A 26776-nucleotide genomic window follows, 5' to 3' on the forward strand; every position below is an offset into this window, starting at 1 on the left:
TCAATTTTCTTCATTTTTTTTTTTTGCATTCAACAATATTATGTGTTAATCTAAGCCTGTAATCTAAGCATGAATAGTGAAGTGCCCTAACAAATAATCACAGTTATGAAAACCTAAGGAATGGATGTGAAAGCATTAATCTAAGCATGAATAGTGAAGTGCCCTAACAAATAATCACAGTTATGAAAACCTAAAGAATGGAAGATGATAGTAATAGGTAAAGGAAAGAGTAACGATTTTGAATAATTCTTACAGTGAGAGTGAGACGATTTAATCTATTTTGTTACAAGAAAAATTGAATGAAGAACAATAATTAATAGTGAAAATGAAATTTTTGAATTTGTTGTATATGAAATTTATCCCGCCGGGACATTCATATAACGTTGATTGCACCAGTTGTATCATATCAAATATAATAAAAGACAATTTTTTATTCTATCTCATAACCTTCTTCCGCACCACACGAATTTCCTAAAATGTCTCTCAAAATCGGAAATATATTTCTGGTTCGCACCTTATATTATGCAAATCACGTTGAAAGGGTTGGGTGTAAACCAGAAGTATAACTCTGATTCTAAACTGCATGTATATTTCCGATTCCTGGACGCACTTAAGGGCGCCAGAAACTTTTCCCCTCCTATAACAGCAACTTATTTCAAAAACAAACGTAATAAACTCTCTCAAACTCTCCTTTCAACCCTTCTCTCACAATCAATTTTTTTCTCAAACAATCTACACAAATCATCAAACATTGGATAAATATAACATCTAACGGAATCAAGCAAGCAACAACCACTACTAATAGCGTGGTCAACTGGGGGATGATCAACGCTTTTGTTGAGAGGTGGCACCATGAGAAGTCGATGTTTCATCTACCAAATGGTGAGATGACAATCACACTCGATGACGTCGCGTGTCTGCTTCACCTGTCGGTCAGAGAGGCCTTTCTGGATCACCAAAAGTTGGACAAAGATGAGGCCATTACTTTGTTCGTTGAGAGGCTGAGAGTTACCCTAGATAGCGCCATGAAGGAGGTTGATAAGACACGTGGTTTCCATGTGAGGTATAACTACTTGGCGGAGGTTTTTAGGGATGAGCTTGCGTGTGCTACAGCAGCTGATGGTGATGCCGAGCAGGTTACCCTTCACAGGGGGTATGCCATGAGAGCATACATCTTGTATCTTGTTGGCACACAAATATTTATGGAGCAGAGCCACTTACACTAACATCATGTACCTTAGGTACTTTGGTGATTTTGAGGCGATCAATGGGTGGAACTGGGGGACTGCCTGCTTGGTTTATTTGTATAGCATGTTGGATGAGGGGATTAAGTGGAATACGAGGCAGATGACTGGCAGCATGTCACTCATGACGGTATAAATTATATCTCTTACCGGCCTTTGTTAACTATTCGGATTCTGAAACTAACTGGTTTAATTTTGTTATTTCAAGGATGGATCCTACAACACTTCCCCCGCATTTCAGGATGGTCACTTGCTAAGGGTTATACTGAGGATATGCCGAGTGCCTGTGCATACGAGCCTCTCAGAGGGAACCAGGCAATACTATTGTTCCGGGTTTACTTGGACCAGATTGTGCATGAGGACATTCACTTCAGTGCCTACGCTAACCACCGTGAGACGATACCATTTGATGAGGTTTCTTTGTTTAAGGTATGTTGGCATGTGGGACTCGCGAGACTACTCCTTATATGCCTGAGCGGGTGATGTGTCAGTTAGGGTTTACCTAGACCATTCCTCGGGATCCTGCTGTATGTGCTCCTCTGGCGATGAAGAGGAGAGACATGGATGCTCTGTTTGATGATTTCGAGAATATATCTCAAGATCTAGCGTCCACGTCATCTTTGTATAGGGGGCAATTTGTTCTATAATTTTTATTTATTTAAATTTAAAGAGGTTCTTTTATGGAAAAAATCATTTATTAAATCTATTTGTTACTAGAAAATTAAATGAAAAAAAATAAATTCAAAAGGAAAAGATTTAATCTATTTGTTACAAGAAAAATTGAATGAAGAACAATTAATAATGAAGATGAAATTTTTGAAAATGTTGCATATGAAATTTATCCGCGCAAGATATAACGTTGATTGCATCAGTTGTATCATATCAAATATAATAAAAGAGAATTTTTATTCCATCTCATAACCTTCTTATGCACAACACGAATTTCTTAAAATGTCTCTCAAAATCGGAAATATATTTCTAGTTCGCACCCTATATTATGCAAATCACGTTCAAAGGGTTGTGTGCCAAAACATATGAAAGAACCTTCCTTTTATTAACAAGTTTAAACAAACCATTGACAAATCATGCTTGAGAACTTGAATCCGATCAATTAACCTCAAATACAAATTTGAATTCATGGAATCACTTAGTCAACTTCAAACCCAAATCAACTTGCATTCTTAACGAACCCCTAGCTTTGGTCTCAAATGAACTCGCATTATAAGCAACAAGTCATAAGCAAATGAGAGAACAAACAATTTCCTTAATCACCACCTTATTCCTTTACGCCATGATTCACATTTGAACATCAATCCAACATAACCACCACCACGCCTTAAGGAAAACTCGAAGAAGGCAGGAGTTGAAACACCTAAGAACACCTTGACATGAAATCTAACGGATCTCAGTTGAATTAACGATTGCAGACACCGTGTATTAGACACTCTTTATAATTTTTCTTTGATTTTTTAGAGACGAAATAAAAGTCTTTCATAACTTATAGCACAGATGAAGAGGACAAATTTCGGAGTGTAACACCTATATTTGGGGGGAGACTTAGGTCACTCAAGGGGAGCAATATATATATGTTGGCAGTTGCAAAAAGAAAGCTCTCTTCTCTTCTGTCATTGTTTTGTTTTTGTCTTCTCTGCTAGATTATTACTTCAAATTCCTTGCAACATTTAATTTCCAGTTTTCAAATTACCATTCAAAGCAATGATTCTTTGCATTGAGGGATTATTACACTTTAGACTAGTTACTATTTTTGGCATTCAATTGTAATCGAAGAACCTCGTTCATGTGGTACTCGAAGAATTATTGATGTACATCTTTGATTTCCAGGTTTTCAGTTTATATACTTTCAATATTATCTTACTTAATTTCCATGTCTAAATTTATATTCCATTACTGTTTATGTTTATGTTTGTTTGTATTAAGAAGTATGTCTAGCTAATTCCCTCGCGCTGGTATGTAATGTCACTGAACCGACATGTTCGATAATAATTCGGTTTAAAAATTAATTAAACGTAATTTTGGTTTTGGTTTCTAAAATCAATACTAAATTGTTTTGTTACATAAGTAAATCACAAATTAAGGTTTAAAATCAATACAACGAGAGTTTGAGGTCTTATACTGGATAGTAGATATCAAAACATCAACTCTAAATACAGTGAGAGCGCTTTAGAGTTGATTATATTTTATTTGATTTTCAAAAAATGATTTTAGTTGTTAAATGATTTAGCGAGAGCAAACTTTAAGGTTGATTTTATAATCTAAATCAATAAACACGAGAGTGTGAAAAGAGGGGTTTTAATTCAAATACCGTATTCTAAAAAGCGTTTCTATACTTAATTTATACTGATAATTTATTGAACCTGAACGTTTGACTGTTGCATACTAGTACTCTTAGCATATTATTAAAATCATATTTAGTTTCCGTTTCCCCAAAACCAACAACCCGATAGCTTTAGCTAACATTAGTAACATAAGATCGTACTATGTTGATCCTCAGTCTCTGTAGGTTCAATATCTTTTAAAACTAAGACGACTAGACTATATACTTGCAGTTAGTATCCCGATAGACTTATAAAGTCCTGATCAATTCAAAAACTCAATACACGCAAGTGATCCATAGGATCCAACTAGCTAAGGCACAAAGCTACAAACAACAACCATAAAGGCAAAACAACAACCATCAAGGCAGAAGCAGGCAACCTATATGGTCTCTAAGTTTAGGGTTAACCCAACACCTAAACACAACAACATCCATAATCCTACGAACGACTCCTTGTTGCTGCATTTGTTTGCCAAAACACACATGGTTCCTATACAGCCAGCATTCATGAAATGTCTCCGTGAAAGCACACTAAAGAACACGATTTCTCCACCCCTTCTTCTTACAGATTGAAACAATCCAAAGAATCTCCTTATTCCAGCCTTTTGGGTTGTGGGGATCACTAATCTATCTTAAAATGTGTTTCCAAACATCCCGCATTGTGTAGCAGACGAAAAATAAATGCTCTAGAGTATCCAGTAACCTGCAAGAATAACAGTCATTGCTAGACAGTAACCCAAATTGCATCAGTATCTCATTTATTGCTAGTTCAGAGTGGCACGCCATCCATAGAGTGTGCATTGCTTTAGGCCTTGCCATGTTCCCATACATCACTGATCTCCAAAACACATTGTGGTTGTCTCCTAGAAGGGCAAGGTAAACAACCTTTGTGTGGAATTTCTTGCTAGCTAGCATGGTTTTCCACTCCAGAAGTTGCCCAATATCACCCTTGATTTTCAACATCTTCTTCATGATCCAAGAGCTGGACTTTCTGGTAGTCATGGTTAGAATGTCTTGGTGCTTAGTATAATAGCAGTGGATCCATCTGATCCACAAACTATCAGATTTACCACTTAGACTATCATTACATAAGGAATGCACATGTTTCATTCTATAACACACAAAAAACTACTTTTGAGTTTTCCATACCCCATTTTCTTTACTCTGCATCTTTGAATTGTCAAAGTGTCAACTTCTCTCTTTTTAGTTTGAGAAATTATTTATAGTCAAAGATCATTATTAAATTTTTTTAGAAAAATATTTAAATTTCTATTTGATTGAGAAATTATTTAGAGTGACCATAAAATATGTATTTCTAGACTCACTGTGTACAAAATGCAATAATAATCCTACATGAATTGTTTTATTTTAAAAGTGTTATGGTTGATAGTCTCCTTACACAAATTTCTTAATACAAAACATTTTAAAGAGAACACTCTAGTTTGCAGTTCATAATGAGAGTGACTTCGTAAGCAAGTCGACTTGTTAATTAATTATGTGGCCGGTTTCAAAGTCCATTTTTAAAAGGTGAATTTTTATCTATTCAACTCAAAAAGTTGGATAAGGTTACCTCTAGAATAAAATGCTTTGAAAATTAACAAACAATTGTAATATTTAATAAATAATTAAATGTTATTACGCAACTTTATGATGGGTACATTTTTTAAATAAAAACTAGTAAGAGACCCGTGCTCCCGCACGAGTAATTTAATTATGATATTGTGTAAATAACTAAAATAATAAGTATGAAATAAAAAATAATAAAATATTTGTTATTGTGATAAAACATGAATGAGCCTTAATGTCACAATATTTAGATAATACTAAATACAAATGTAAAATTTGAAATGATTTATCTTTTTTAAAATGAACATTTTTTTTTAAAATGAAGAGTAATCATATAGATTTAATTATATTAAATAATCATACACAAAGAAGAAAAAATATAACTGTGAGATGGAGACAAAATTAATATTTAAAATAATGATTTTGTCTTTTATATAAATATAATGATTGATTAAACGAAAATAAATATTTACTTGTTAGTAACGCGTGAGATAAATATATTTTTAATGTTATTAAAATTAAAAAAAATACATTATACTATCATGCAATTGATATGGTATAAAATTATTTTAATACAAATAAATTTGAAATGAATTACTTAATATTAAAAAATTATACAAAGAAAAAATTGACCCATGAGATAGAAAGGGAATAAAAATATTTTTAACATTTGAAAAAATAAATAAAATATATATTTTGTTGATAGTGATCCGTAAACTACAGCCTAATAACATGTAAGAATATGTAAGTTGAAAAAAAAAATTTAACCAATACAAATATAATTTTTTTGCTATAAATGCAAAATTTGAAAGAAAAGAGCATAGAGAGAAAATTGTGTTGGGGAAAGTGATGAGAAATAGCTAAAAATGTTATGGAGGAAAAGAGGGAAAAATTAAATTGGACAAATAAGAGACAAACAATTGACTTCTGCTTATTGAAAAGTAAATAAAGTGGTATGTTATAGTGTTACTTACATAATTGTTTTTTTTATTTGTAAATGATTTTGAAGTGAAATGACAATAATTTTTGGTGAATTTTTTGAATGATATGAATAATATAAATAAAAGGAACTATGAACAATGGACATAATCAAAAGGAATCGTTTTACTAAAATAAACGTTAGGATTTTTATCGATTGCTTTGTTATACTCTCAATTCTTTGAAAACTGAATATCCATAGGAATCGTTTTGAAATTTGAAAATAAAGACTTTAGTTTTCAAATAAAAGTCATTGTTGATTAAAATAAAATAGGCATTGTATTGAAAGTGGCCCGTAAGTTTAAACATTTTATTATTGTATTCATGTGCTAATTTTGTGTGTAATAGGTAATTTGATCAATTGAATAGTAATTGTTTTAGAGTAAATAATCATAAAAACTGAATGTATTGAAGAACCATATAAAAAAGGACATGTGAGTTAAAGAAGAAAAATAAAATTTTAAGAAATGCAAATATAAAATTTTAAATATAAATGCAAAATATGAAATAATTTACTTAATTGTAAATTAAAAATAATTAAGTGTAATTAAATAATATCATCAAAAAATAGTCTATTTGAATGGTTTAATTTAATTTAGATTTAATTTTTTAAAATTATTTTAATTGTTTTGAATTAATATAAAAATTATTAATTTAATATTTAAACTTAAATTTATATAGAAAAGTAAGAATGTGGCTAGAGATATTTTTTGTTTGTTTTTGTTAGAGGAGTGCTTTAATTTGGGTAAAAAGTAGGGGTAGAAATAGGCCAGGCCGATAACAGGGGCCTACAGGCTAGCCTATATAGGCTCAGGCCAGGCCACACATTATTTTTAAATAGAAAAGGCCTAGGCTTTTTTATAAGTCTATTTAGTTAAAAAAGCTAGGCTTCAGGCCCTAAAAGAAGCCTTTTAAGCCTATCAGGGCGGCCTATTTAAATAAATATGAATACTTTTTTTTATTACATTATGTTATGTTTTATACTTTGAATTAAAATACATAAATAAAATTTGGTTATCTTGAAGAACTTGTAAAAATAAGATGAAAACATGATGAACATTGTTTTCATAAGTTCTCTTAAACAAATAGTCTTGTAAAAATTATGCTAAGAGGTAAGTTAAAATAATTCAATGCAAACAAACTTTTAGTCTCTTGATCTTTTAGTTAGTTAGTCTATTTAAAAATTATTTTAATTGTTTATATACATATGTCTAAAATAAATAGACTTTTATATAGGCTAACAGGCTAACCAGGCCTTCGAAAAGGCCAGGCTCAGGCCTAAAAAATAAGCCTACGACAGGCCACAGGCCAGGCTTTGGCTTCTGTTTTTTTGACAGGCCAGGCTTAGGCTTCGCAAAGCCTAGCTCGGCCCAGCCTATTTCCACCCCTAGTCAAAAGAGAAAACAATATAGAACACATAAGTAATGTAGTTAGTTTATTAATCTTATGTCCCTTTTTAAAAAATATATTGAATAGAGCAATTAAAAATATATAATTCTGCCTTGTATAATTCTGCCTTATATATCCACACTTTATCTTTGAAAATTCTGATCATGTGATGGGAAGTAGTAGCTCTAGGTGGAGAAGAAAATAGATTCTAGCAAACAAATCATTGAATAGAGCAAAATTATATATTCTTTAGCTCAAGGAACTTTTTAAAAATATTCAAACAATTCAGAGAGTTATAAAACAATTAAACCTAATAAGTACTCCTACTCAGTACCATCTTGTTCATCTAGAAGCTGAAGCAGAAACGACATTACAATATTCTTGCTGGTGACTCTCTATTCTTTATTGAATAGCCCTTTGATATAGGTAGATCTAGATCTTGCTGCTCACTCTCTATTCTTAATCAACTAAAAGCATGTCCTTCCTTTATTGAATAACCCTTCCTTGCTTTTGGATAAGCTATATCTTCAGCTTCTGACCCTGATTCAGAAGTAGATGTATGGCTTCCTTTTACATGTTAGGTGGGAGTAGCACAAGTGAAAGGGATATATGATAAATAGAACGTTGAGAAAAAAGTGTGAAGCACTAAATTGGCTCCACTTGATCAAGCTATAGCAATCAGCCACGCAAAGAGTTACCAAATTGGCTTTACTTCGAATCTTCAAAATACATGGCATCACTATTTCCACCGCCGGATAATGTGATGAATCAGCACAGAATTCCATTAGAAAATAAAAACAATAGAATGGACATTTGCAACAGGGTACTGTTGGATTCACCTTGTAGCTTGCTGCAATTATTTGATTCAGCCGACACATCTATCAAAGTCTTCACCGATAAGGTGCTGGCACTGACAAACGTGTGCTTCCCATCCTATAGAGATGAGTCAAATTTTCAATGAAAAATTATTACAGCATAAGACAGACAGAAATAGAAAATATATAGAAAATGGAAGGTAGACAAAGTTAAATAGAGAAAGAAATCATACTACTTGCACTTGATGTCATGCATCTCTCACTGTAATAAATGCTAGGCCTCCCTACTATACTTCAGTATAGCCACCAACATCTCCATAGGCTAACCAAGGGTACCAAACAGATTTAACCGGAAGGTTCATCTTCTTAATCGAATACTTAGTCAAAGTAACAGGAACCCTTCCATTTGTATGACCGCTGTATAATATAAACAAAAAGTAACCGGTATTAATTTGATGACGTTGATTTTTGTATCCAATAACAAAAAGAAAAGTGAGAATGAATATTTAACCTGAAAATCCAAACTCTGAGGCCTTTATTGAGAAACTCATGTAAAAGAGGAAGGGCTGTTGGAGCGCTATCAACCCATTTTCTAATGACACCACTGCATGGACTCCATTCATATTTGAGTTTTGTGACATTAGTATGAATAGCCTGTTGAACATCTAGTCTATTAAGATAAGCAGACGCATAATTTTCACTGCATGTCTCACTCACAATCTACAAAAACAAATTAAGTCACATTAAATCTCTATTTATAAGGATTAAAAACATAAAGAATATTGAAATTTGAAGTTTACAATGTTCTTTTTGGGCTTGGAAGTGAGATTTTCATTTTTGCATAATGGAGCATAAATGTTCTACAAATCAATGAATGTAATAGCTTGATAACAACCTTGTTGTTAGCCCATATGTACATCAGTATGAGCCTTGAGAGAAACACCAATGGATTTACAGGCTTCTCTACATCCTCTACCTTAGGACCAAGCTACATAAAAACATACATATAACGAAAAACTAAGTTCAAGCTTATATTGACTGGATCCAATATTGAAGATCTCTATCTGGAGTTTATTCTGTCTGATGAAATTTACAAAATGTCTCAAGTTGCATGACATTGACTTTTTTATTCCTTCTTGTTCAGCGCTGCTAGCTTTCAAGGGTCTAATAGGTAAATCCAGTGTTTCAAAAAATAACAAAAACATAATCCAAATATGCAAAATACAGATGCTTCAACAAAGAGAGCAAAAAATTCACCCGACATTATGCATAATTTTCTAAAAACAATAGAAAAGTCTTCCCTTCAACCACTGATAGCTTTAAAAAAAATACTTCTCCAACAAAATTACAAAGTTACTTTAAACTTCCAGTATAGAATCAAGGGTAAAAAACAATTTGGGAGTGTCTATAAACAATAGAACAATTAGATTATGTATAAAAGCTTCGCTATAGAGATAATGGGATATACTAACTGGCAGGAGATCACATTTGATTCCTAAGGAATGAATTGTGAAATACAATATTGAACATGAAATGAGAAGCAAAAGTATTATGCAACTTTGGAATCTTAATAGTTGACAGAGAAATAAGTCAAGCATATCTCAAACAACAATAGTATCTATAATTTGCTTATTTTAAGTTATAATACAATTAGTTCAGGGGTGTCCTCAGAGCATAATCTGAAACTCTAATACTCCTCTAAAAGAGCTACTCCAGTGATGCGCTGGTAACAACGAAAACTTTATTATCATGACTATCCCAGGTAAGGTAAGAGGAAATAAAATACCTTGACCTTCTCTTGAAAACACCGCGAAATATCTTTGATTATTCCAACAAACCTATGTAAGTACAGATCAGATTGCCTTCGGTTATTGGCTTATGGTAAGTACAGATCATAAACTACTTGAGAACAATTGCAGTATGTTAAAAGTCTAACAAAACTAACCTGATCATTGCATGACCGACCATCCTTTAAGATAGCAGATGGGAAGATGGAACTTGTGTCACCTCTAGCCAGGTGAACATACACATGCACAATCTTCAAATGAAAAAAATTGAAGTTTAGTTAGTTCTCAAGAAAATAAAATCAGTGTCGTGTAATATAAACGGCACACGAGATTCTAATGCCAAAGAGATTGACATGGAACTTCAATGTTATGGTAAATACATATCCCTTACTGAAAATTACAAAAAGGAATCCTCCAAATATCCCTCTTCAGAAAAAGAAAAAAACAATATCAATATTCAATATAAAATGAATAACAAATAAGAAAGTTATGACAAAAGATTCTAGTTTCTCAAATGATATCTCTATACTGAAAAAACCAGACTGTTTAACCTGCTAAGCCACACTAGAAAGGCTACTGCTAGAAATATCCACCAGCACAAATGAATCAAAAGAAAATTATCTCCATATTAACTTATCAACGATTCTCCACCTAAAACAAACCTGAGATAAGAATTTTAGCAGAGCTGTAACTACACGAAATTGATGATGTCGTCTAACTCTAGAAACGCCTCCCAGACTGACACCCTCCAACGGAAACCATCCAGCACTGAACCAAACCCGGAAGACAGCGCATTGCCGAATCAGCCCTGCAAGAAACAGCTGCAACAAAAATGAAGGCCACCCTGTCCATTAAAGTGCATCAAATTCAATAACGAGCAAAGTTTTTGAAGAAAATGGATTACTAACATTAAAATTGAATTATTAACATTCAAAATACATATGGTTACCAAATGAAAGGCAATGAAGAGACAACATGTAATCAATTTGTATTTGCTAAACTTGGGGTAAATTTATAAACTGTTTTCTCAACAATTTCAAATGATGTCTGGGGATTATGCAGACCATTGTTTCAATAATACACTCAAATTTGATCCATTTGCTTGACCTGTAAATAGGATATAAGTTGAATTAGTAAAAATATATAACAGTAAAGTCATTGCTAAGTGAATTGAAATCACTATGAATATAAATGCATTGTCAAGAAATGGAGAAATAACTTATATTTATAAGATCTATAGCTCATGTCAACATATAGCTAATGACTCCAATGACAAATATCATATGCATCAACTTATATTAGAAAATACCAATGTTAAGTTTCAAAAATACCTTATGACTGTACCTTTTCCACCAGTTCAAACTGAAATGGACATCTCCATCAACTTATTCATCTGAGTAAAACCGTTTTGTGTGCTCAGATCTGGAAAAAATTACACATGAAATGCATCTAACCTAACTCGTCCTCTTACATAGAAATTAAAGTTGCAAGCATTACCCCATTTAACTGAAAGTTGTATTTTACAATAAACAATGTATTGTACAAACATAAATAAGAAGAGAAAACTATAAACTCATCAAGAATAAAAGTTGAGACTTTAAACTTACATACGAAACTCTTGAGAAGAACATATCTTGAGTTTGATGTTGAAAAACTAAATCTTTGCAACAAAAAAAAGTCACTGTTGAAGACAAAACAGAGAAATATCAGCAAAATCCAAACCCTAAAACTGAAATTCAGAAAAATTTAAAAATCAAAAGCTATGTTAAAACAGAGATACATTGCCTTTCTCCTACGATTGTGATGGCGACGGAAATGATGAATCATCAATAGACACGATTTTAATGTTGATTTTGTGAACTCGTTGATTTATTGATGTATGTGGATTGAGTTACAATGAATATGGAAGATGAGCGTTTGGAAGAGGAAGAGGCACGTCCAGTTTTGACAATGACTGGCTTGAAAGAGGAGGGTTCTGGTTCGATTATCGCTGACATGAATTTAGGGTTTATGCGGAAAAGGGAGAGAAGATAAGACGGAGAGGAAACGAAATATGCTAAAAAGTTAAATGGAAGTACAACACTTTTTGAGTTCGTCCAATGAGAAGCACACAAATGGCATTGAGCAATATTTATTTTGTTAATTACTTAGATAGTCTTTTGTTAGTGTAAAAAATATTTGAAGGAATGGTATATTAGTAAGATTGGGCAACATTATAGTATTGGGTAAATAGTTGATAGTTGAAGCAACACTAAAAACTATAGGGAGTGTACATCTTCCAATAAACTACTATAATAAGTGGAGCGCCCGCCGTTGTTGGAGTTGAGATCCTCCCCATTTTTTCAAAGAAATGGAGAGTGCCATTACTAATGATTTTATCATATAAAAATCAAAATATACAAAATATATGTCACACTTTTCAATAATATAAATATATTATATTCCAAAACTTTAGTAATGGTGTTTGCCATTTCTTTAAGAAATGGAGAGGATCCTCTCCCGATGTTGATTCAATAAACAAGTAAACTCGATACAAGGACTTTACATTGACTTCATCTCGTGTCTGCTTGCTATCTTCATTTCACAGTCTTCACAATAATTTTCTGATGGCTTCCTCCACCCATGACACCACCCCTCAACTGCTAGATATGATTCAACTGCTAGAAAAGGATATCCAACAAACAAATGATGTTCTCCTACTGGGGATGTGGGGTATGGGTGGAGTTGGTAAAACAACAATTGCCAAAGCTGTTTACAATAAAATTGGCCGAAATTTTGACGGTAGATGCTTCCTTGCAAATATTCGGGAAGCTTGGGAGGAAAATGGTAGCCAAGTGAATTTACAAGAAAGACTCCTCTTTGATATCTTTAAAGAAATGACAACCAAAATACAAAACATTGAAAACGGAAAAATCATATTAAAGGATAGACTCCGCCATAAAAGAGTATTGATTGTACTTGATGATGTTAATACATTGGACCAACTCAATGCTTTGTGTGGAAGTCATAAATGGTTTGGTTCAGGGAGTAGAATAATCATCACCACAAGAGATAGGCATATACTTCGTGGGAATAGGGTTAACCAAGTATACAAAATGAAGCATATGGAGGAAAGTGAATCAATCAAGCTATTTAGTTGGCATGCATTCAAACAAGCAAGTCCTACAGAAGATTTTGCTGAAATTTCCAGAAATGTAGTTGAGTATTCTGGGGGGTTGCCGCTGGCTCTGGAAGTCCTTGGGTCGCATTTGTTTGATAGGGGGATAACCGAGTGGCATAATGTATTGGAGAAACTCAAAAGAATTCCTAACAACCATGTACAAAAGAAGCTAAAAATAAGCTACGATGGTTTAAATGATGACACCGAAAAAGAAATATTCCTTGACATAGCTTGTTTCTTTATTGGGATGAATCGAAATGATGTTATGCTTGTATTAAATGGTTGTGGACTTTTTGCAGAAATTGGAATTAGTATTCTTGTTGAGCGAAGCCTTGTAACTGTTGATGATAAGAACCAACTTGGAATGCACGATTTGCTTCGAGATATGGGAAGAGAAATCATTCGTGAGAAATCACCAGAGGAGCTTGGAGCGCGTTGTAGGTTGTGGTTTCATGATGACGTGCTTGATGTATTATCAGATCAATCTGTAAGAACTTCATATACTCATTTTTCAATTATTGATTTAAAATATCTAAAGCTTGAGAAAGGAAAACAACAAAATTTGAGCCATTTGTTAACATTGATTGATTTATTTGTGATTTGAATACTAGTTTGGCTATGAATAGTTTGTGCTTCTTGGCTTCTAGTTAGTAATAAATGATTGGTTTAAATACTAGTATATGTGCCTTGGAACTATTATGTTATGTTATGATTGATTTTAATTAATAGGGAACAAAATCCATCAAGGGGTTGTCTTTGAAGTTGCCAAGAGCTAATGCAAAATGTTTTAGTACTAATGCATTTAAGAAGATGACGCGACTCAGGCTGCTTCAACTTGTTGGAGTAAAACTTGATGGAAGTTTTGAATATCTTTCAAGCGGTTTAAGATGGCTGTCATGGAATGAATTTCCTTTAACGCACATACCTACAAATCTTTGTCGAAGAAATTTAGTTTCCATCGAGTTAGAGAGAAGCAATGTCAACATTTTGTGGAAAGATGCTCAGGTATTGTTTTTCTGTTGTTACATTCATAAGTTTTTTACTGTATGCGTCTCAACTTGAAATACAATTTTATTATATGGTGTACTTTTAGGTGTTGTTTTGGTCTTTGTTTCTGTCAGTCTTTCTAATTTTGCAAGTGTCAAAAGTTTTCCTAATATTCAAATTGGGAAGCATATTAATTTTTGCTGTTAAACAATAGTTCAGCTAAATTTTAAAACTATAAATAGCATATTGTTCTACAAACTTATTTTTCACTCTTATCTAATTACGTATTTTCATATTAATCAAATTCTCATATTTAAAGTAAAGTGGTTGTGATAATGAAACTTTTTCAAGCATTTAGCATTAGAGAATTGGAAGATAGTTTAAAAAAGTTTTATACTAAGCATGAATAAATTAGCAATAGTCAAGGCAATAGGATTGGTATTGGAAAATTTGATGCTACACTATTGTAATATTTAATTTTTATGTTCTTGCAGATGATGAGAGGTCTGAAAATTCTCAATCTTAGTCATTCACATTGTCTGACACACACCCCTGACTTTTCATACATGCCTAATCTTGAAAAGCTAGTACTCAAAGACTGTTCAAGGTTGTCTGAGATTTCTCCTAGCATTGAACATCTGAGTAAAATTCTTCTGATAAATCTGGAAGACTGTATTAGCCTTTGTAGCCTCCCAAGAAGCATCTATAAGTTGAAAACTTTGAAAACTCTCATTCTTTCTGGTTGTATAAAGATTGACAAGTTGGAAGAGGATTTGGAGCAGATGGAATCTTTAACCTCCCTGCTTGCAAATAACACTGCAATAACAAAAGTGCCCTTTTCAGTGGTACGGTCCAAAAGCATTGGATATATTTCTCTGTGCGGCTATGAAGGATTGTCTTCTCATGTGTTTCCATCTATCATTTGGTCTTGGATGTCACCAACAAATAATGTCAAATCCCCATTTCAAACATTTTCTCCCATGTCATCTCTTGTTGCTTTAGGTGTACCAAGTAGTAGTTCTCACGAACTATCATCTTTTTCTAACCACCATCCAAAACTCCGAAGTCTTTGGGTGGATTGCAAATCAGAATATCAACTTTCTCTTGATGCAAAAATAATTTTGGATGCTTTATATGCCACAGTTTCTAAGGAATTTGAATCAACTGCAACTACATCTCAAGTATTAGACATGACTACTTCTACATTAATTCAACGCCGCAGTCAAATGCAGGTGTTGGGATCAAAACATTTCATGAATTCTCTTTTCATTCAAATGGGAATGAATTGCCAAGTCACCGATATTCTCAGAGAGAAAATTTTACAGGTTCGGTATGCTATCCCCCCTGTTTAACTTCAACAGAAGCACAATAAGTCTCACTTATGAATCCAAGGAAATATATATGTGTAACTTCAAACAAGTTAACAACTAAAATACGATTAATTACCTTATGAGGAAAACTATATCTTTAATTGTTGAATAAATGATAAGGTGCTATTAGTATACTTGTCAATTAAGTTTTGATCCTATATTTTCTTTTACAGAATATGGATGTCAATGGGAGTGGTGGTTGTTTCTTCCCTGGTGATAGCTATCCAGATTGGTTAACCTTTCATTCTGAAGGTTCGTCGGTAACTTTTAAAGTCCCTCAAGTAGAAGGGTGTAACTTGAAGACAATGATGTGTATTGTCTATACTACCACTCCAGATAACATAACAACAGATGGCCTTAAAAATGTGTTAGTGAAAAATTACACAAAGGCCACCATTCAGCTCTATAAGAGAGAGGCATTAGTCTCCTTGGAAGATGAAGAGAGGCAGAGAGTAGTATCAAGTTTAGAACCCGGTAACAAAGTGGAGATTGTTTTTGTTTTTGAGAACAGTTTCGTTGTGAAGAAGATAGCGGTTTATCTTATATACGATAAACCAATTGGTAAAACCATGGATCTATGTCAGTTACCAGATTTGAATGTCGTTGCATGTTGTGATGATGTAAATGAATGTTCTGTCAAGAGATTTTCTACTCAAGAAGAGCCCACAGATGACTTTGATCAGAACAGAAAGAAGAAAAATCGAGTGGAATGAATCAACGAAATATGGTAAAACAATGGTGGAGTAAAAGTCAATTCTTATGGTGCCTGCCTGCAAAGCTTTGTATTGGCAACAATGTTTTCCATATTTGGCTGAAGTTGATAGATTTTATCCATGGTGATTCTTTTTAGTTTCCTAACAATCTCAACTAACTCAGGCTTGATGCATACTTAGACTTTCAGATTGCAAATTCCGCGTCATTGAAAAACTGGTAAATATTGTTCATGCACAAATGATAGTGGTTAGTTATATTTGCAGAGCTCTCTTCCCCTTTATGTTTCTACCTAAATGTTTTTATAAAATAATGTTGCTTAGGCCTTGTGCGTGAAGAATGCATTGCAAAAATGAGGCTGCTGTCATTTGTTGATATCAGCTGTGATGTGATGGATCTTACCAAATTCTGTACAAACTTATTAGGAACACACTTCAGGTAAATTTGAGTTTACTGTGCATGTTTTAGATTTGCATTTTACCTGGCATAGTTCAAACATAGCAACTCCCTTTTAGATTAATGATGATGAAGTTGAACTATGGGTTCCATGTTTTAGAGGTTATGGGAGAAGCATGCCAAATATGATGCATTGGGGATGAAGATGTAAGGAGATTGCTATTATTGTGCTATACTCAAACACAACTCTGAAAACTTCAATTCAACATCACTGATAATTGTGCAGTTCAGAGTAGTTAATCCCAGATAGCTGCGCGGAATGAAAGACCCCAAAAATTGGATAGTAGGATAGCGTATAGTAGGATAGGTGCTATTTAATCATTTTTTAGATAAATTACATTAATAATAATTATAAATTATGAAGTGAGAGAGGTGAGAGAGGAACTTGTGATCTTTCTTTGGAATGGATGAAGTGGAAAAACGTCAGGGAAGGTAGGTTATGGTTGAGTCTCAACTCAAATTTGATTGAAAAACCTAAAACTACCCTTAAACCGTTCTAAATTTAAGGGATAATTTCAGTTTTTCAGAAGGAAAAAAAATAACGGGACAAAAACCCCTCCGGACGGGAAACGCTCTGCCTCCGCTACTCGCTATTTATCCTATAGTGACCACTATAGTGTTCTGCACCGTTAAGGCTCTTTTCATAGCGGGATAGTGCCGCTATTGGCAGCTATTAACTACTATGATGCAGTTCAAAATGAACTTGGTTTTCACACAACTAAAATATTGTGAATGGGTTGAAATTGATGCATATTTCTAAAATATTTTATGTATAATTATATCAAGCGTGTGAAATATAATGTCAATAATATTTGAAGACTTTACTATATTACATCTCTCCTCCTATAATAAATTTATTACTACAGTGTTGACTCTTGTCCTATGCTACTAAAATTCCACTACACTACTAATTCCCATGCTACATATTCCAACAGGATGCAATCCATTCACAAGTTAATTTCATTTTATGTTATGTAGGTTTTTTCAAATAAATTAGACTTCATCAATCAAACACCCACCAAACAATCTAGTCAAAGAAAGATTGACTCAGTTAGCAGAAGTTGTCTTACATATCGAGGGCTTGGAGTTTAATTTTTATTGCAGATAGGATGACATCTTTAGTAGATAATCTGTAAGTATTTATGTAAGTGCTCTTTGAGCCTTGAGGTCTTCCCAGACCTTGTTGAATCTCCGGAGTCTAACTCATCTAAATTTTTTATAACAAAAAAAATTCATTAAACATGAGTGTCAGCTATTCTTTTTTTAGATCAGATTTAAATTGAGGCAAAAAGCGGGCTGATTAAAAATTAAAATAGCATCTGATTTAGTTTGGTTTGTATTGTTTTTCAAAAGAAGATTAATTTGATTTATTTAAGTGTTATTTAGATTGAATTAGTTAGTTTGTGCTTATAACTATATAATTTAGATCCATAATCGATTATAGATCGAATTTTGCAGTATAATAAATTAAATAGATTCCATAATTGATAATATAAATTTTTATAATATTATTTTAAAATTAGCGTGTTTAACTATTATATGAAAGTGAAACTATCATAGATACTATTGGTATGCTCTTAGGCATAATAGCCAATTTAGATATTTACTTATAAGAAAAATCATTTTAGTTATCCATATATTTTTATTTCTAAGTATTTAGTTCTATGTATCTACAAGTAAACAAATTCTTTATGATAAGGATCGATTGATTTAAAATAAATTTAATTTAAAAGACTAGATAATTTTTTGGGTTGAAAACCTAAATAAATCAAATTAATCATTTTGATACTATTTTTGAAAAAAAAAAGTAAATGAAAAATGTCTATATTTATCTTTGGTTATAGGCTATATGCCATTTTATAATAATTATTTAATGAGATCGGTGATTCTTTCGGACGATTGCATAGAGAGTATCTCTTAAAGTCAAGATTTAATTTCTATTAAATTAGGGTGTGTTTGTTTCGGTGCTAGAAAAAAGATTCCTGGGAATTTGAGGCTGGAAATAGTTATTCCTTTGTTTGGTAGATGAGAAAGAAAAAAAATGCCTTGGAATAAATAATTCTCAGGAATATAAGTTATTCACAAAATTTTAACTATTTATTCCCATGTCAAAGGGTGGGAATTATATATTCCTCATGGGAATAAAAAATAACCAACTCAAACTACCCACTTTCATATCATTTTAACACAATATTTTATATTTTTAAAAATTTAAAATTATAAATAAAATAAAATTCAAAATTATTCCTTGGAAACTTAGTTATTTACCAAACAAATTGATGGGAATAAAACTCGTGAGATTACCATTCCAAGGAATAACATTCCTAGGAATGTAATTTAAATCCATCAAACAAACGCACCCTTAAGGAAATGTTATTTCGTACTCAATATACAAAAATAAAGACATTACAAATGAGACTTTCTTATTTTGTTCAAAAATTTGTCCAGAGATATCTCCGGAATTTACTTTTTCTCATTATTAATGACGACTAAATTTAAAAGTACAAATAAATGATGGGTCATGCTAAGTTAAATATAATTAAATGCAATAAAATCATATTTAAAGTTAACTATAATTAAATGCAATAAGGATACTATAATTAGAAAAAGTTAAATATAATTAAATGCAATAAAATCATATTTAAAGTTTCGATACATTGAATGAACACATTTCAAGAAAATATTTCTATAAATGTCTCATTATCATGTGCCCTTGGGGCACATGTTAGCTTTTTCCATAAATGATTTATACAACATTTTAAGTATGGCTTTGTTCAGATTTACAATTTAATGATACAGAAAGAAGAAAAAAAGGTTTACATTTCAAAGATGCCTTTTCAAACAATTTTTTTTAGTAAAATAAGATGTCTCACTTACGAATTCCTAAAATTAATAACATATGTAGCTTGTTACAAATAATGCTTTTGTTTTCATTTGATCACAAGTATCTATAATATCAAGATTAGTCAATATAACCTCATGCGCAATTTAAAGCATATATTAAACCAGAGGAATGGAAACAGGTTGGATTAGAGGGGATAGCTTGTCTGAAAGTCATCCTGTGGTTTTCTTGTAAACTGAAAGGAAAAATTTTTTGTCAAGATCAACACAAAAGTGATCAATAAAAAATTTTCTTCTACAGATACCAAAATCGTACTGCCCCAAATTTCGCAAATGTATCAAATATAGTTTATACATAAGTGTCTGGAACCGATTTTGAAAGGGAAAAGTGGTACAGGGCCTAGAAGGGTGTACATGTTACAGCCATTAGATCACACATGCATCTTCCATCTCTAGAATGAAGATCGTGCTAAGACCTTTGTTGCTTAGATTTCTTTTTTGATGGCTGTTCTGATGACCCAATAATATATGTCTCCGCATTTATATTTTCTTCAGATCTGCGCTTCCCAAACTTCTTTGTTTTTTCCTGAGGAGGAATCATTTTGTATTAGCTTGGCAAAGAAAACTTGTAATTACAAAATAAGAAAAACTGTCATGCCAAATACAAATTCCAATAGAATCTCGCACCTTTAAGGACATTGCCATTTCAGTTACGTTATTATTAGCATCCTCAGAGTTATCCACCGGTTTTGCAGATTCCTAAAGAGTGTAAATAGAAGTTTAATGAAACGCCATGAAGGAAACTATAAAGCAATATGCAATTCAATGAATTCATGGCATGATTTATTTTAAAAACAGCAGAATACCTTGGGAGGGATAAAGGATTCTTCTCGTTTTCTTTTGTTTTCAGCGGTTTTTTCAGCCTGCTTCTCCTGCCTCTCTTGCCATTTCTTTTTTGATTTCTTTTTGTCACTTATAAAGTATTCTCCGGTTTCTATTTCTATATCAACCTGAAATATCGCATAAATTACGAAGGGCGCTTCAGAATTTACTTCACAGAATAGCTGATGGAAGAGCATAGCTCATCAAATAAACATGGAAGGAGAAATTGGTTGTCTCACCTTACTAGGCGGTTGAGGAGGAGGGAAAGGTGTATACGGCTTCTTCTGTTTAGAGCTAACCTTCTTTTGCTTTACATTTTTCCTGGAAAAAGAAAGAAGCATCAACAAAACTGAAGCAGAGGACGCATACATACTCTATATATACAAAATATCAAATAATTAAAGCCATACTTGTTAAACTTTGGAAGAAACCTATCCCAGTTCTCTTGGGCAAGTGCTGGATCTTTTTCAAGTTCCTTCTTCATCATAAGAATCTGATAATGTGAAAAGAAATAAGATATTCTCTACACCAGAAATTTGTACTAGACAATAAGTTTGAAAGAAAAACAAATTTATAAACCTTAATGTTGTAGACAGGGTGCATTTTATTCAGCATGCATTCCTCAACAATCCTTCTGACTTGCTTCAAACCTTTGTAAGAACCCATCACAGAAACAGTGTTTCCCTGTGAAATTACGAGCAAAGGTAAATAAGCCTTTAGAATAAGCCAAATCTTAGCAAAGGTAAATAAGCCTTTAGAATTTGAAGTAACAAGTAATTACCTGGACGAGAATGTAACAGCCCGAGAGTATTTCAAGAGCCTGCACCATTATAGTTGAAGAAAAGTGAGTCACAAAGATTAAGTTAACAGAGGAATGCAGTACAAAGTAATAATAGAAAAGACAATAGAGTCAATCCTAAGTGCTAAAATCAACAAATCTACACAAAACATACCTTCAGAGTAGAAGAATTGGGACCCACAAGATGTTGTCTTCTTTTTACGAACCGCTCCTGCAGTCAAATATCAATCAAAGCTTCCTACCATCAGACTAACTTCTTTGAAATGCTTCTATTTTGAAAACTATCAGGCTATATACAGAATCTATATAAGCTTATATGCAAAATAAGAAGTCCAAAGAGCTGATTGAGCATGGAAGAAAAAATCTCCAGGGTTTGATAGTTTTTTTTGTTACATAATTTTAGGAGTTTCAGCACTTTATCAAGGAAGGTGACTAGAAAGTGTTAGGTGAATTTCACTGCAATATAAAAAATCATTTTGAAACTAACTAAAAATTTGAGTCTTATTAATGTTGTGTCTCAGAAGGATAGGTCGGGCAAGTTGAATAATTATCGAGCCACAATCTGGCGAAGTTCATGTGTATATATCCTAACATTGTCTCATGGCAGTCCATTGTGAACAGAGGCACCGCGCAGCAAACCATAGCTGCTATGGTGAACAGAGGTGCGCATTTGAAGATTCAAACAAAGACACATGATCTGTCCTGTTTTAAATTTGACTCTTGAATTGATGTACATATATGTTCAGTCTAATTTTACCAAACTGTTTTCCATCCGTTTTTAAGTTTGGTATTGAACAGCAAACATACCGAACGCGAAGGATTAATAATTAAACCAAATATGAATCTAAAAGAGGCTTAGATATTCTAAGATTAAAACAAAACAAACAAAACCACACAGGAGAAAGGGGGAACAAAAGGACATAACTCATAAATGTATGAACCAGCAATAAGAATGTGCAGAGTGGAAAAAATAATTGACAACTAACCACACAAGTCAAAAAAATACGGTCAACTAAAATTAGAGAGGCAGCTCATTGAAGTTACCTTATTGCGAACCATCCCGCTAATTTTAATGATGTCACATTGCATTTCATCGTCGAGTATTTTTATTGCCTGCGAAACACAATCAATATAACATACAAACACCTAAATCAACCAACTATTTAATATATCATAAATTTAAAAATAACACTAAATTTTAAGTCATCCATCTAAATACTTGGATACAGTTTATAATTTAGGGTTAAACTTAAACTTAAAAAATGTTTTTAACCCCTACAAAACAATCACTTATCAAATATAGCCCCTACATTTTTTTTATCAACGATTAGCCATAGTTTGGTGAAAAATTTCATCTATGGTTAGTCTCAAAGTCAACAATTTAGGTACTAGCATCCTGATGTCAACAAGTCAGCATCTAAACATTAACGAAAACAACAGAAGAACTAAATTAGATAAAAAGTTATTCTGTAGAGAGATTAAGACCCTAGCAAAAAAAAAAAGACTTGCTCGGATAAACAGTTCAACTTAGCGCTTTAAATATAAGATTTCTACGACAAAAGATAAACCAAGGCCAAATTATTTTCACACTATTCTGCGGTGAGGAGAATTAATTTTGAATGAATTGATTTTGTAGAATTATTTTGGTTAAAAGTGACTTGGATGTAAAGTGATTTATGTTTGGATACATTTATGTAAAAGTGAGTTGAACAACAAATTCCAACGTAAAAATCACATTTATACTCAAATGCTACAAATTGTAGCTTCAAGTAAAATCAATTCTACTTTAGAAGAACCAAACACCTCAAAATCATTTTAGAACCAATTATACACCTCTAGAATTGCTTTTAGCTCTTCCAAAAGCTAAACCAAACATATCCTAAGTTGTTTTCATAAGTTACTCTAGAGTTAGTGCTTATATAAATAAAGCTATAAACAACTTACGGATAGTCATAAATCCTGTTTACAAGCTCTACCAAACAGTAAGCTAGCAGTAAAGCTCAAATAAATCAAGCCAAACAAACCCTAATCATATATCAAACCCTATAATGTATCTATAGCTGAAAGAATAATAAAAATAACCTGAGGAGCAGGAACACTCCGAGATAAAAGCCTGATAAGATCTCTAGCTTTAACAATAATATAAGGATCCTTAGTCTTTCTGGTAGTCGAAACCGTCATCGAACCTTCAACCTACAAATTCCAAAATCAATAAACAAAATCCACATTATCAATAAACTCAAATCAATCGATTAGCGTTTCAAAATGCACGAAGCAGAATCAACACGAATAGCATACAATACATTATACATATGCATACCAAGTTGAGTTCAGCAGAGATAGCGAATTCTTTGAGGGAAGCTTTAACGAGTGGCCAAGCTTCTTGGAGATACTTTTCGCGATATTGAGGGAAGAGAGTGGAGAAGGAACTTACTTCGAGCATTCCACCTTCGTTCCATGATGGATCGAATTTCTCGACCTTCCAGTGGTCGATGTTGGGGTCGTCGTCCCAGGGTTTTGGTTTATCGTGTTTGCCTTTTTTCTTGCCTTTCGGTACTTCGTTTGATGCGTCGTTTTCGTCCAGTGTTGTTTCTGTGAATGGGGAGTTCATTGCGGCGGGTTTGTTAGCCGGTGCGGCGGAGGAGGTGAAATGTGAATGTCGTTAGGTTTCCGTTTGTGATTTTCGTATACTTGAGTGAGTGGGTATTTTTATTTAAAAATAAGTAAAAAAAGGGAAATTTATTCAATTATATTACTTTAAAAATAATTAAAATAAAAGTTAAATATCTCCAATAAATAAACGGTTGTGATTTATTGACGGTGTAAAATTTCTTTATAAGGTTAGTGTATTTCAATAAAAAAATTATTTTTTAAAAAATATAAAAAAATATTTGATATTTTTTGGAAAAATAAATTTGTATAGAATGATAAAATAATATTTATTATTACTATATTTTTAACTTTTAGAATACTATAACAACATAAAAGATATTTGAAAAATTTATGCAAGTACTTCAAAATCACCAAAAACCATCATTCAATACAAATTTTAAGTTCCCTCAAATTAGGGAGGTTTTGATGTTATGAATAAAAGTTAACCCTCGAAAACCCTTCCAACCAAAATTTTTCTATTCTTTTCACCAAATCGTTCTTATTTTTCAAAGTCTTCCCCTTCATTCCCGTCCAAACTCGCAAACAAAGCTTTAAGTTTTATGTATTTAACTCTTTTATGTGGATTATAAATTGTATAACAGATTTAGACTGATTCATATTCCCTAAAGTTTAAATCATCTTTGAACGCATATAATATTGCGCGTGCACTAGAGCTGTCAAAATGGGCTAGCCGATATAGACCGGCCTGCGAGACCCAAAAAATCATAAGGCTTGAGCCTTAAAATTAGAGATCATATTTTTCATGGCCTTCTTAGCCGAGCCTTGAAAAGTGTGTTACCCATGAAGGCTAGCCCATATAGGCCGTGGGTAGCCCATCATGCCCGCATAATTATAAATTTTAAAAAAATATATTAATATTTATATTATCTTACTCCATAATAGCATATTGATTTTTCTCACTTCACTAAATTTTATCTCTATTTTATTCAATCTTTCTCTTTTAAATATTATACATTAATATAATCAACATTTTTTCATCATATTATATTAGTTTTTCTTTTATAATAAATATTCAAGTATTTTTTTTATACAATTTTGACATATATTGTATTTAGAAACACATTATAGTATTTATAAGAGATAATATAGTACTTAAAAATGTATTATGTTTAAAATAACATTATTTTTAATTTTATTTATAATAAACATTTTGGAGTTTTTATTTTAATTTTTTTAAATAAAAAAGTCAATTTAGGGTCGGGTAGCCCGAAGCTCATCTAGGGCCGGGTCGGGTAGTAAATCTCGAGCCTATATTATACAGGACCTTTTTTGCCCAGCCCTGAAAAGCCAATGGCCCGCTAGGATCGACACGTTTAGGATCGGGTAGCCCATATTGATAGCTCTAGCGTGCACCTCAATTAATATTTAGGTTTTTTTTCCTTAAGTGATGTTTGGGGAATCAACCCATTGACATTTGAAATTTTATTCCACTCACATTTAAAATTTTATCTCAGACCAAACTCAAGGGACTTGCCTCCAAGTATGCTAAAGAGACGCGTTCAAAGAATGCCTGAGGGACTCATCCCTGAATACACTTTATGGACTCATTCAAAAAAAAGGATGCAAATAAATTAAATCATTTCGGACTTTCCAATACCTAATATTTGAGGGATTGTGTACTAGTATGTTCATCAACATAAAAGGCAGCGCATGAGGTTCTCCAAGAACATGTGATGTAATATACCACTCTTACCAGCTTCCTGCTCGCTCATTAACTGAAATATCTATCTATTACTTGCAATGATTGCCCTTTTGTTGGAATACTCGTCCATTTATGAAAACGGGGAGAGTGTTGTGTTTATGTTAAAGTTAGTTTATGTTTTGTTCATAAGATTAGGATTTACTTTACATATTTTTTATTGAAGTATGTTGATGATTTTGTTAGGTATGTTGATAAATGTTGTTGTTCAAGTATGTTTGATATGTTGTGTTTATGTTAAAGTCAATTTATATTTTTGTAGATGAATGATGTTATTTGTGTTGTTTGTTGTTAACTGATTTTGTATTGTTCACAAGCTTATAATTTGCTTTACATATTTTTTGTTGAAGTATGTTGATGACTGGAACACTGGTAAGACTGTCAGATAGGGGATTACTGTTAGGAGTGAATTAGTAGTGTTTTCATTCGTCAAATTACCTACCTTTTGAGCTGAATGTGAACATATCTTGTGCTTTTTAAGGATTTTATTATTAGAATTGAACTTTAGAGGTTCGATGCTAATTGTAGAACAACTTGCGTCACTTTGGGTGTTATTTGTGCAGATATTGAAGTTTAGAAGTAAAGACGAAGAAACACGCAGGTGTAGAGCTTCTGGAGAGGAAGAATCACAAAGAAGGAAGGCCGAGCCAATAAGGAGCGAGATGCGCCATCCCTTCTGACTTAGGTTCGCACCGCGCCAATACGTGCCGAGGCGCGATGACTGCGTTACAAGGATAAATTGTTATAAATAGAAGCCCTAATCCTCATAAGAGAAAAATCCTTGGTGAACGAATTTCAGAGAGCAATCCTATTCCAGAGTAGAAAACAACTTCCGACGGAGAATTCAACATCAATTGAAGACATTCCCTTGATGAAGATGAATCCTTCCATGAAATCTTGTGTGTTCTTCATGGCTATGGAGAGCTAAACCCCATTGTGTTGAGTTTAAGGTAGTAGTTAACCTATGAAGATGCAATTACTTTGATTAATTCCTATGAAAAAATATTTAAGTTTTATTATCAATGAAAAACCTTACTTTTATTTTATATCATTGTTGAACTATCAATCGAGAGATAGGGTTTAT

General features: G+C 32.6%; 2 protein-coding genes across 3 annotated transcripts; one reads left to right on the forward strand and one right to left on the reverse strand.

The window, feature by feature from the left end:
* Positions 1–12010: 12010 nt before the first annotated feature.
* On the forward strand, positions 12011–16493 carry LOC131619758 (disease resistance protein RUN1-like). The gene is made up of 5 exons (XM_058890824.1): positions 12011–12120; positions 12702–13761; positions 14004–14279; positions 14756–15586; positions 15805–16493. Exons 1-5 carry the CDS (start codon positions 12011–12013, stop codon positions 16342–16344), a joined length of 2817 nt encoding a protein of 938 aa, XP_058746807.1. The 3' UTR covers positions 16345–16493.
* A 3107-nt stretch (positions 16494–19600) lies between these two features.
* On the reverse strand, positions 19601–24026 carry LOC131615969 (KRR1 small subunit processome component homolog). 2 transcript variants are annotated; one of them, XR_009287988.1, is made up of 12 exons: positions 23641–24026; positions 23403–23513; positions 22365–22433; positions 21475–21531; positions 21303–21341; positions 21101–21205; positions 20932–21014; positions 20761–20842; positions 20506–20649; positions 20327–20398; positions 20054–20225; positions 19601–19875 (listed from the first exon to the last, which is right to left on the reverse strand). XR_009287988.1 is itself a non-coding variant. In XM_058887172.1 (11 exons), exons 1-11 carry the CDS (start codon positions 23929–23931, stop codon positions 20109–20111), a joined length of 1170 nt encoding a protein of 389 aa, XP_058743155.1. In that variant the 5' UTR covers positions 23932–24025; the 3' UTR covers positions 19950–20108. The 2 variants fall into 2 exon arrangements, 1 of the variants encoding a protein (XP_058743155.1); XM_058887172.1 differs by lacking the exon at positions 19601–19875 and having other exon boundaries at positions 19950–20225; positions 23641–24025.
* Between the last annotated feature and the right edge of the window lie 2750 nt (positions 24027–26776).

Source organism: Vicia villosa, linkage group LG7 (assembly GCF_029867415.1).
Source record: "Vicia villosa cultivar HV-30 ecotype Madison, WI linkage group LG7, Vvil1.0, whole genome shotgun sequence".
Lineage (NCBI taxonomy): Eukaryota > Viridiplantae > Streptophyta > Magnoliopsida > Fabales > Fabaceae > Vicia > Vicia villosa.

Coding starts and splice junctions, on each gene's coding strand:
- LOC131619758 (XM_058890824.1), top strand. CDS start 12,011: ATGAATATGGAAGATGAGCGTTTGGAAGAGGAAGAGGCACGTCCAGTT. Junction 13,762..14,003: donor ATGTATTATCAGATCAATCT/GTAAGAACTTCA, acceptor TTTAATTAATAG/GGAACAAAATCCATCAAGGG. Junction 15,587..15,804: donor TCAGAGAGAAAATTTTACAG/GTTCGGTATGCT, acceptor TTTCTTTTACAG/AATATGGATGTCAATGGGAG.
- LOC131615969 (XM_058887172.1), bottom strand. CDS start 23,931: ATGAACTCCCCATTCACAGAAACAACACTGGACGAAAACGACGCATCA. Junction 21,015..21,100: donor ACCCTGTCTACAACATTAAG/GTTTATAAATTT, acceptor TCACATTATCAG/ATTCTTATGATGAAGAAGGA. Junction 20,399..20,505: donor AATCCTTTATCCCTCCCAAG/GTATTCTGCTGT, acceptor TACACTCTTTAG/GAATCTGCAAAACCGGTGGA.